The sequence below is a fragment of the Spea bombifrons genome, chromosome 4 (genome assembly GCF_027358695.1).
Source record: "Spea bombifrons isolate aSpeBom1 chromosome 4, aSpeBom1.2.pri, whole genome shotgun sequence".
In the NCBI taxonomy this organism is placed as follows: Eukaryota; Metazoa; Chordata; class Amphibia; order Anura; family Pelobatidae; genus Spea; species Spea bombifrons.
In genome coordinates this window covers 48,195,757-48,207,681 of record NC_071090.1, presented here as the reverse complement: position 1 = coordinate 48,207,681, position 11,925 = coordinate 48,195,757, and the positions used below count along the sequence as shown (strand labels likewise).

The window sequence follows — 11,925 nt, the reverse complement described above, 5'->3', positions numbered from 1 at the left end:
TATATGGACAAAAGTATTGGGACACCTGGCCATTACACCAGTGTACTGTACTCAGCTGTGACGGGACCTGTGCTTCTAGGGGCCCAGTGCGACCCTGTGGCCCCTTGTTCCTGTCTCCTGGTACCAGTTGAAAATAGTTTAGAAAGGGCCCTTCCGACCTGGACCACAGAGGGTCATGTTTTGTGTGTATGTGTGTGAGCATGGATGTGTAAGCATGGATGTGTAATTGTGTGTGTGTGTGAGCATGGATGTGTAGGTGTTTGTGTGTGAGCATGGCTGTGTGTGTGAGAGCATGGATGTTTTAATTGTGTGTGTGTGAGAGCATGGATGTGTAACTGTGTGTGTGGGCATGGATGTGTAATTGGGTTAAGATGGAGTGTGTGTTAGAATGAATGTGTACATGTGTGTGTTAGTAAATATGTGTGTGTAATATGTGTGCCAGGGGTTTTCAAACACGTTCTCACGGACCAACAAGAGTTCAGGCCAAGTTAGTCCCCCCCCCTAGTGTCAAACAACTCGGATGAGGGAGGTGTTTTGAACAAACATCAAAAAACATTACCAAAACAAATTAAGGGAGGGAAAGAACATCATTCCAGGGCACCATAAGCCCTAACTGGCTTAGTGTAGTAAATACTTTTTAAAAGCCAGTTTGAGTAATGTTTTCTACAAAGGACTGAGCTGACCCTGCATAGTGTAGAGTTCAGCGAGTGGTGGAATTTACAAAAACTGTCAGTGATTTAATTATACATTGCACAGGGCCAGCCAAGGGGTTGGCACTTCTTAATGTATAATACTATAATGGAATTAAAACGTTGAACTCCATTGCAAACATTTTAGTGATTAAATGCCTAAAGACGTAAACGTGTAGTATTGGATTGCTAAAAAATGAAGGCAGAGCTATTTGAGTAAGTGGTGTCCACACGTCTGTAGTGCTTATCATTTGATATCTGATTCATTATGGTTTTATGGAGATTACTCCCGCACACTGGAGTAACCCTATCCCTGACATTAAGTAGGAGAAAGGAGTAGGAGATCTTTTTCCTAATTCCTGGAGAACCTCTCTACCAGCTGGACACCAAGACACACTACTGGGTATGACATGGAGAGAGGCTTGCCGTTCCCATTACTGCATTCACCACAAGATTGAATTTCTAAGGATGGCCTCAAGATCAACCTGGCCAAGATATAAAATGTATGTTTGTATATAAAACGTTCCTTGTGTTGTCAGTTCATGGTGGTAATTTGCCTTATAATTCATCATCAAACACCTACAAAACATTCATTAGAATGATAGTAATTATACAGGAGTCTGAGGATGAATAACCTTAGCTTTACAGAAGGGAAATGGGTGGCAGCTTGGAAGTATTAATATGTTTGAGCTAATAATATAGCGGGATGTTTACATAAAATATAGGCCTATTTCCACAGCAGTGTGTGTTCCCATGGCAGGAATGTGTCGGTCAGCTCTGTAATAAACAGAGTTCATCCTTATACAATGTAGACCAAAGCGTGTCTTGTATGTCACTCCACAGGGGAGGACTAATGAAGTTACGTAGACAGACGTGATGAATGGTCTATGATTTAGCAATATGTTATTCCACTTGCTTCCTCCCTCTTTTCAGTTCCAGCCTTGTGGTTTTCTTGCAACACCCATTCTCAAACTAGGGTCTGAGCTCTGTATATCAGTAGGAGGAGAGGGCGAGACACTGACAGAAGGCAGAGGACTGCAGCTGTTCCAGTCTCACAGGGACATAAAGAGGTACTCTCAGGATTATACTCGCTGGGAACACCACATTGTTATTTATGTAGTAAAAATATATCCGCCACCGAGGAAAATCACCAATTACTAAAATTCAAGTAAGTACCTTCCGGTTTGCAAAATTAACCATTTCAAATGAGGATCTGGGTTAACATGCCTGTCTGCTTACAGAAAATGGTGTAATTAGTAAGACACAGAGGGAACCTATAGAGGTACAGCTATAACCTAGCCTCATCCTATGGGTCTAGCATCAGATTTAAAAAAAAAACCAAAAAAACATCTTGGCTCAGCATCTATACAGTTTGGTTCTTTTTTGGTGCTTCTGACTTTATTTAACTCATTAAAGCCTAAGGGCTGGAAAGAACAGTATCATAGTTGTATCAATCAGCTTCATAGACAGCTCCAGGAGAGGTACTTTACAGACGTTATCAATTAATCGCATTGCTCCTTTGTAATTTCATATAGTGTGTATGATATTATTACTTATATATTTATATAGTGCATTATATTCTGCAGCACAGTCCCATGGAGGCACCTCCTCTCTTGCTGAATCCTCAATGGGGTTATTGTATAGCTGAGGCTCGAGGGTATTTTTCATGGCTGGCTTGGTTTGCATCCAAAGTGAGACATCTTTCTCATTACTTTTTTCAGCACTTACATCTTTTTAATGCAATTAGAAATTAGACTAGTTATAGCGATACTGTGTCAAAATGTATCTACTGACACATTTGGGGAACAATAGACAATGGGACTGTTACAAATGTGAGTTTTATGAACTAACATGGGATCTGGGTGAACTAGCCAGTCACTGTATGTATCACATGATGCTTAAGGGAAGCTCCACTCAATTAGCAGAAACAAGGGCATTACTGTCACAAACACTGTTACCTTCAATAATGCATGAAAACGGGGTATGGCTGTGCCTTAAAAGTGGAGATAAGGTTTGTCATCTCACTTACTTGCCATTTAGCGAATAAACTCCAGTGCATTTTCCCACAGGTCTTATTCATGCAGAATGACAAGGACACTACTTGCTCATTATATATATATAAATATTTTACAAGGGCAGGTTATAAAATTAGTGGATCCAACCACATAAACTAGCAGACTATAATTATTTCTATTATAGGCATTCATCATCACCAGCATGTAAGCTGTACGTGGGTATATATGCTCATAAATTTGGCATACTTTATTTAAAGATGAAATATGAAATTAAGTGTGGCCTGTTTCTTTTCATGAACCTACAGTAGCTGATGGGGCAATGGATATTTTCTAGCTATAAATGTACACTATACACACAAACGTATTGGGACAGGCCCTTTTTATTGAAAGCATGACTGTGCCCTAGCACTCAAAGCAAGGTCCATAAAGACATGGCTTGATGAGTTCGGTGTGGAAGAACTTGACTGGCCCTGACCTCAACCCCATAAAACACCTTTGGGATGAACTGGAATGGAGATTGTGAGCCAGGCCTTCTCATCCAACATCAGTGCCTGACCTTACAAATGCTCTACTGAAAATTTCCCACTTTAGCACACACAGCTTTTATAGCTGCAAAGGGGGGCCAAATACATATAATGTCTATGTGTTTAGAATGCAATGTCACAAAAGTCCCTGTTGGTGTAATGGTCAATACTTTTGTCCATATAGAGTATGTATTGTAAGTGATCTGTTATTCATCTTTACTGTCTTTACAGCTTATCTCCAGTTCTGGGAAGGTAGAGATCATAATAGAAGCCAAAGTGAAGAGATATGTAAGATGGGATAGACAAGACAGTCAAGTCCACATAGGTATAGGGCAGGGGCGAACTGATAAAGAAGCGCCTCTGTCATATCCAGCCATTGGCCGAACACTACAGCAGTGTGTGGTTCTAACGGCCAGCTCTCCAACGGGCATTTGCCCAGTGTGCCCGATTGCAAGTTCAGGCCTGGTATAGGCAAATTAACACAGTACATATGCATAAATGAGGATATATTGTCCATCAGGGCTGGGAATATCAATTGAGCAAATCAGGAACTGTAAACTACTGTCATCACATACAGCTTTTGGTACGATAGTGTTTGGATGGTAAGATGTGCGCTACTGATGTGTATATGTTGGTTGCATACGGCTTTTGTAAATGACCTGCTGCTTGTTCTAAACTGTGTCAATATCAAATTACAATATCCCTCTGGTTCCTTTATCACCTTGTTCCGTAATATTGAGGAATCATTAATTTTGCTGGAGCTCCAGGATAATGATAGCGAATTGGAGAGCTGTGTCACGAAATCACTCTACGCTATAAAGGATCATCTTTTTTTACTGCAATAAGAACTGAATTGACCCTCTATAATTCATAGCTTAAACACTGAGGTGACTATAAGGAACTCTCTTTAAAAATGTTAGTTGAGGCTCACTGAGGTTGACCCTTTACTATGTAAAGTGAAGTCATGGAACTTAAAATTACTGCAACTCTCCATTTAGTGAATAAACCCCTGAAATAACGAGATCGGTGCAACGCATGCAATTCGACAGCAGGGGTCGCAGTGAGCCAAAGCCTGGGAAACGCCATTTTCCTGGGAAAGCACCAGTCAGAGAAGCTCTGATTGAGATCAGACTGCAGCTGTTGGCTGCTGCCGTCACACTCAGCCCACTGCAGCTTAGCACTGTGGCTGCTGCCTCTCTGTCACTGTCTCACTGTTAATGATTCCATTTCAGATCGTGCTCCGTCTCTTGAAGTCCTCCTGCACCTTGCTAGCGAAGGGAAGCTTTCACCGCTTGCATTTTTGGCCAGTGGGCAGCATGTTGGAGAGCAGTTGCAAGGTAGTGAAAGAAGGACTTCTGGAGAAAAGAAGCGATGGATTGTTGCAGCTCTGGAAGAAGAAAAGATGCCTTCTCACTGAGGAAGGACTTCTTCTCATCCCACCCAAACAGCTGGAGCCCCAACAGCAGCAGCAGCAGGGCTCTCCTCCAGAGCCTGCAAGGATAAAGGAGCTACACTTCTCCAACATGAAGACTGTGGACTGTGTGGAGAGGAAAGGCAAATATGTCTATTTCACGGTGGTCATGGCTGAGGGGAAGGAGATAGATTTTCGGTGTCCGCAGGACGAAGGATGGAATGCGGAGATCACATTGCAGATGGTGCAGTATAAAAACAGACAAGCTATCCTAGCTGTGAAATCCACCAGGCAGAAACAGCAGCACCTAGTCCAGCAGCATGGCCAGCGGCTCAGGAGCACATCCAACTCGGCATAGTCCAGATCAAGGACAACCCTTCCACTGGATTCCAGGTAAAGATCGGGGCACCAAAATGGGCCACTTTCTTTGAGGCATGTGGACCTGTAAAAGGAATGGTCCACACCAAGATGCTCTAGCATTGAGTTACTCCTTTCTGGATCTTTTCAGTCATCAGAGATTCCCCATTAAAGGACTAGTTCTGGGTAGGTCTAGATAGCTTTCATTTGATACCAACCTTCTAATGAACATTTTGTTGACCATGTCTGATTTGCACATGGTGATGGTTAAATATATTTGAATATATTTTTGGAGAGAATCAAGGTTATTGTGTAATATAGATAATGTGAATTTTAGCAAAACCATCCCCTTAAGTATGTAGAGATTTTAGGCATAGTAGCTGGAAAGTGACTGTATATAATTATTTTCAGTGGTAATGTTATTTAACTCACTCAGGTAAAGTGGATGTAGTTTTTCTCATTGTTACATTTAGTTTCCTTGTATATTATATTAACCATTATTTAAGTTTTCAGTTAATACATATATTTTGAACATAATTTTATTAATATTTTAGGACATTTTTGTTATGTTTATCTGAGTAACAGAGAGGTGCAGACTACAGTGTATTGATAATCAGATGTTCTTTTGAGTGTTATTCTGAAAAGAAGATGCAGAGTGGACCTGAAGGTTTGCATAGAACATTATTCTACCTTAGAAATGGGATGTGGAGAACTGGAGATGGTGACTAGATATTCTGCCTAGCGAGCAAATTAATAAAAAATAGAAAAAAGTAATACAAATAATTATTTTTTAGAAAGCACAGTGAGAGCTTTAATGACCACAGTTACTTATACACTCAGTATTATTTACAGTATTTTTATTGCATGGTGTGTATATATATTCTATCTTTTATTGTATTTGTTGCTTGGAAATTACCTTTTTCTTAGCTCACACTCATATATAACATGTGTATTTACAGACTATGTGGTAAAAGCTGAAAGGAATTTTTATAATGAACCAACAAAGCATCATCATTGGCGTTAGCATACCTGGTAACTGATGTCATACTGAGCTGTAGCTATACTAAGGGTGCCTCCCTATGGTATTATATAATGTGGTTGACAGGTTCTGGGCAGCTGGACGTTGCACTTTGGCATCTCTGTACAATCATAAAGTGCCAACCCACATAAGCTTCTTCTGTAAGGCTGAGCAAAAGCAACGTGGGCAGACTTCTTGAAAGTACTTGTTGAAGTGACTATATATTATAGAGGGACAGCTCTGGCCTTTGTGGACCATAAAAACTGTTCAGCTTTACGTCAAACTCACTCTTTAATTAGCCCAAGTCGTTATATATGTATAAACTGTATCTTGATGGAAGGTGACAAGGGCTTTTGGTGCAAAGTGAAAAGGGTCTTATCACCAGAGCAGCTAATGGAATAATTCAATAATGTCCAATGGGGCAGCTCTGGCACCCTAAGACCAGTGGCCGCCTGATGAAGGCAGGTTGGGTGAGTGTGTTGCCAGCAGCCCACCAGGCATTTGCCCAGTGTGTAAGATGGCCAGATCAGCACCATTCCATTGGATGTTATGATGAATAGACTAGTTTGAACTTGGTGCCCAAATTACTTTTTATACATAACCCCAGTGGGCCATATTGATGGTCTAGACTGTGCGGTTTGATTGCTGACTGTTGTCACAATTGAAACTGATCAACGGTCCATAGATAAAGAGGCCATGCCTTGACTAAAACCTTAGAGTTCCACATTGTCCCTGAAATCTTTCATCTAAGGAGGTGAAGTTGCAGTTTTAACGAGATATTAAAATTCATATAAGCATTTAAACTAAGACTTAAGTTAAACATGTATTCTTAGGGCTATTAAAGGGGCACTTTAGCCTTCATATGCACTTTAAGCATAGGATAGCTAAGAGGTCACTCTATTGCAAATACATGGGGGGTATTCATCAGTGATATACTTACCACCACTCACCTCCAAAACCGGCTCAGCAAGCGCTGCAGGCGCTATCTATTCAGACCACTATGTGCATGCTCATAAAGCGTTTCCATTGACTTCAGTGGGATTGCTTTTCCTGCTACTTATTGGTTATTGGTTTCACTCCAATGGCCATTTCAAGTGGAAGCTCGCCTGCCACGTCACAGCAAACCTCTTAGGCGAGTCCTACACTGAACAATTCACCTTGCTACTTTGAGCTAAAGGTAAAAATCTCTAATGAAACAGAAATGGGTATTCTCCAAACCCCTACACATTTATTAGCCCTTAATAGGGACCACATGGGGTGGGGGGCAGCAATGGTAACCTGGCTGTGAAATACAAAATTGAAATACAAACACAGAAGAAAGCCCTGCGCTCAAACTTTCCTCACTCTCAAAATTGATTGTAGTTTTCACTGTGAACCCGGCTGTTTTCTATACCCTTGATCCTGGACCTAGTAGTCTTCAGCAAGAAGACACAGTATTTAGTGACCCTGTAGTGATATCCTTGATTAGACACTCAAAGGGCTCCGTTATTATAAAATTAGCACAGAATATATAGAAGACCATACTATTGGGTATAGTTATTTGTTATTGTTACCCAAGATGCTGATGGCACGTTTAGATTGAGCCCTGGGTTACAGTATACTGCACGGATGCTACCTTGTCAGTATACACAAAGAACGCCATGACAGTATGTAGTGGTTGGTATTTGTTTAACTGGAGGCATTATTAAATTACAGCCATGAATAGTTTCGGATTGCTACAGTGATCCTGTCAAATTCCTAGTTGAGGAGGGGTAGGCGGACTCCATTAATACTTTCCTTTTTTATCAATCTCAGAAGATAGAGGAAGTCATAAACAGATGCTGGATTACATGTTTATTTATTTTACTCATTCTTGGAGTGTGTTAACTATTAGCTAGTTTCTACACACGTTATATATCAGTAGGATTGTATCTGTAAATATATTACAGTGTTACCTAAAAGTCAGTTAAACAAGTAAAACTGTATATGATGATGTCTTAGTTAAAGGGACAGTCTAAAGAAGAATGTATATGAAAGTACTGTGTGAGTACTTTAATTTGCATTCTTCCAAAACGAAAATGCCCTGTTGCAGCAGCCCTCCTTGTACATGATCCAACTGTTCTTGCCACTGATTTTGGGATTCTGCATTTGCAAAATAGACCACATGTAAAGGGACCATGTGCACTTATCATAAGCATTAAAGTGCATGTAATGGCTGGAGTATTCTTTTAAAAGTTTGAGTGCTCAATAAAATGCAGTCTGTAGATACATTTTCCATAACCTATGTCTGTCCATTTCTCTCTCTTACTGAGGTGTATTTTTGCACTGCTAACCTCTAGGTTAAAGGTCAAATGGTCCAAAGATATGAGATCAACAATTTCCAACAGATGATAAAATACAATCTATAAAATACAGCTAAAACATCTGAATTTAATATAAATGATAAATCTGTTAATGCCTCTGTTCTCCTGGAATCATGCATTCATTAGATGCATTTTTTTAAATATACATGCCTATGCACTTTCTAGTGTAGGCAACCAGGTGCTCTCCCCCTTCTCAGTGGGTGGTGTTAACCCCACATGCTAGCCCTGACAGCCTTTAGTGGCCAGGGAGTTGGTATGGCCAAATGCTGTTCTTCTTCCTGGAGAAAGACTAGGCTGACCTGGAGACCTGGAGAAGCAGGGTATAATTTGGAGACTCTGGGACAAAACCAGGGTTCTCATGTATGGTAATATACCCCCACCTCTTTCTAGATTGTAACCCAATTTGATCAGAGGAATCCTCACCTTTTTTCCTTCTGTAAGTTAAACTTGATATTTGACGAACTATGTGTTAAGGCCTGTTTCCCCATTGTACAGGGCTGTGGAATTATGATGGCTCTAAATAAATCACATTGAGAAAATAGCGATATACAATGCACTCTTTTAGCTGTGAAAAGAAAACCTAGGTTTGGTTTACAGCTTTTACAAAAAAATACTGTGTGGGTGTAGAGTGCCATTCTGTGCTTGATAAACAGAAGACCTATATTTATAACATATAAAATAAGAGCAAATTGTATTTGGGGCTTGTAGGGGGAAGAATAAATGAAAGCAGTGAATGAAAGGGCAAGCATTCCAAAATTAATCCTTTATTTGTATTGTAGACTAAGCAAAAATAATGGATAACATAATGATAAAACAAACAAACACAAAAACAAACAAAAATGTATAAACCCCAATGGATGTGAGAACATTCATAATTTGTTATATGCTAGCCAATTCATTAAAAGCAGTTTTGTTAACAGGACCCATAAGAGGAATTTACACTGTTTTTATTACAGCTTTAACAAAACTGATTTACTGAAACATACATTTCTTTAGCGTATAGATCTAGGTGAACTGACTTTCAAAGTCACCAATGCCATTATGCAATAAAAAGAGCTGGTTTAGCTCTTCTTGGAAATGTACATATGTCTTCTTAAAATGAACGTAATGTTTTTTGCAAGATTAAAATAACTATCGTACAGAAAATACGTTGGTATTTAAATGGTAGCAATATATAAAAAATAAATCTGGTTTGTGGTCCTTCTAGCTGATGTCTATACATTACATACAGCTGCTAAACATTGACTTGATGCTTCTGTTTCCGTAGAATTTGTGATCAACACTGATCCATTGTGTTTTGCTGTCTTGCAGGTTGAATTTAAATAGCACTTTACTGGGTAAAAGAAGTCTTTTGGTTCAACGCACCTAATACATTCAAAACATGGCAGACTTACTATGTCAAACAGTGGACATTGACCATAGTGTGAAGTCAGTGAAGCTTCTTCCTAAACAGTGGAACTTCTGCAGCAATTCATGGATGGCAGAAAATTGGAAAAATAAGAAGAAATAACGCATTGTGACTTTACTGTAATCTATTTATTTACGTCTTATGCGCTTCGTGACAAACACGTCGATGGACAACCCAGTAGGTCGAATAATAATGTATCCCCAGTGTGCTTGTAAGTCATGAGTGTTAATCTGCTACAGGCCTTGTTGGCTTTTTTTCTTGCAGATGGTATCCTTATTTTATTATACGCGTTGGGGAAGTTGGAATTCTTTTGCTTCAACGCAATGGAGGAGGCAAATGTTTCCAGCCAAGCTCCAGTTATCATATTAAAGCATATGAAATATTTTTTTTCCCGCTGCTGAGCAATCCAGAAAATCAAATATGATACAAGCAGAAGACGAAAATCAAACAATAGGACGTGATTGTTCTGTTTGATCGGGTTCATAATTCCCAGTTTATGTTCTCTATGTTGTCAGAGGGATTTGCCGATTCAGTTTGGACTCTTCATTCTCTACAGACTGCAACATCCGTTAGCTTGCAAAAGACTGCAAAAACTTCATGGATGAATGCTCCCTAGTCGCACACAGATGCCTATTCATCCCAAAGCTTGTTAAATTTGATATTTAAAAAGACAGCATTTATTTTGTGCAAAGCAGATGAGAGAGGAAAATATGGACGCCTTGAGCATTCAATAAAAATCGGTTTGAATTCCCACAGCTAGAGATTTGAACAAATTATGTTTAAATAATTTGTCACTTTGTCATTCGTGTATTTTCTTTTTTTAATGAACCAGTGATGTTAGTTAACTTTTACAAGCAAAAGATTTTTAGGCAGATTTATTAAAGGGTTTTGTGATGTCACGTCCTGTTCTCCATAGTCTTCTGTGCGTTACCAGTAACACTCTCTTCCTGTATGTATTTATGTGCAAACTATTTGTACCCTCTGATAAATCTAAGCCTTTTATGACATTCCAAATGGGCACTTCATTCAAAAAAAGTTTTTGGTAGATATGCTCCCGGCTGGTTATACTGAAACTGTCCTTATAATCACATACCAAAATATGATGACCGCCTGCAATACCTGACAATTTGTTTTGTAAATCCCATTGACAATAAAATCATACATTTTGTAAATAGAATTATATGTCTTTTTCTTAATAGTCTTTACAGTATTGTTCTAGTAAATATTTTCTTGCCTACCACATTTTGCTTGAAATCTAAGGAATTAAGAACAGAAATGCATTGTTGTATGTGTTATAAAAGTTGCAGAATCCCCCCATGCATTTGGAATAGGGACATCAGGTGAGTTTAATGGACCTCACAGCTATCCTACGCATTAAAGTACATAAAATGGCTGTAATGTACAGTCTTGTGCCATCACCAAACAAAAGCACAATGCTAATAGGAGCTAGCAAGGAGGAATACTCACAACAGTTTACAAGAAGAGGAATGCTAGAGATACTGCGGTCCACGAAAACATATTAGGTGAAGTTGCATACCCACCGTCATGAAAACATATTAGGTGAAGTTGCATACCCACCAGACACTCATTGGTCTCACCGCCATTTTGTTGGACTCTATGGACACCTGTGTGGATTTCTAACATCACAGCCGGTATTCTTTGTGGGTCTATGCAAATTCTGTAGGAACCTTAGCGTTTATCTCACATATAGATAACGTAAGAGGCTTTCTTTATGATTTTGCGGTGAAATGTTTAAACCATTACAGGATTAAAGTATTGTTTCCCTTTTCTATTAATAATAAAAGGGCTCATTGAAAGCAAGAGAAATCAAGATTTATTGAGCATTACAACTGATCTTATTAAAACCCTTTAAGCACTTGCTCTTTACCCTGTGAGTACATTTCTTGCAATCTATATAAGCGCAATATTATATATAAGGAAAGCAGTATGTTGTTTGTGATTTTTTGTCTCTTCCATGAATTCACTATATATATGTGTATATTTATATATATAGATAGGTTTGTGAAGAATGACAACATAATTAAGTTAAATATCTATTTAATATTTTGTGTAGATCAACGTTTTTGTCGTGCAACTTTTTTATATAAAGTATTCTTTGGATTTGAATTATATATTGTATATTATAGAGACTTATGTTTGT

The 11,925-nt window shown here is 38.9% G+C and overlaps 1 protein-coding gene across 2 annotated transcripts; it reads left to right on the top strand.

Moving 5' to 3' along the window:
• The first annotated feature begins 1,703 nt into the window (after positions 1 to 1,703).
• On the top strand, positions 1,704 to 10,941 carry PHLDA1 (pleckstrin homology like domain family A member 1). 2 transcript variants are annotated; one of them, XM_053461985.1, is made up of 3 exons: positions 1,704 to 1,857; positions 4,461 to 5,032; positions 9,668 to 10,941. In XM_053461985.1, the coding sequence occupies exon 2, from the start codon at positions 4,545 to 4,547 to the stop codon at positions 4,995 to 4,997; it is 453 nt and encodes a 150-aa protein (XP_053317960.1). In that variant the 5' UTR covers positions 1,704 to 1,857; positions 4,461 to 4,544; the 3' UTR covers positions 4,998 to 5,032; positions 9,668 to 10,941. The 2 variants fall into 2 exon arrangements, with proteins under 2 accessions (XP_053317960.1, XP_053317959.1); XM_053461984.1 differs by lacking the exon at positions 1,704 to 1,857 and having other exon boundaries at positions 4,350 to 5,032.
• The last annotated feature ends 984 nt before the right edge of the window (positions 10,942 to 11,925 follow it).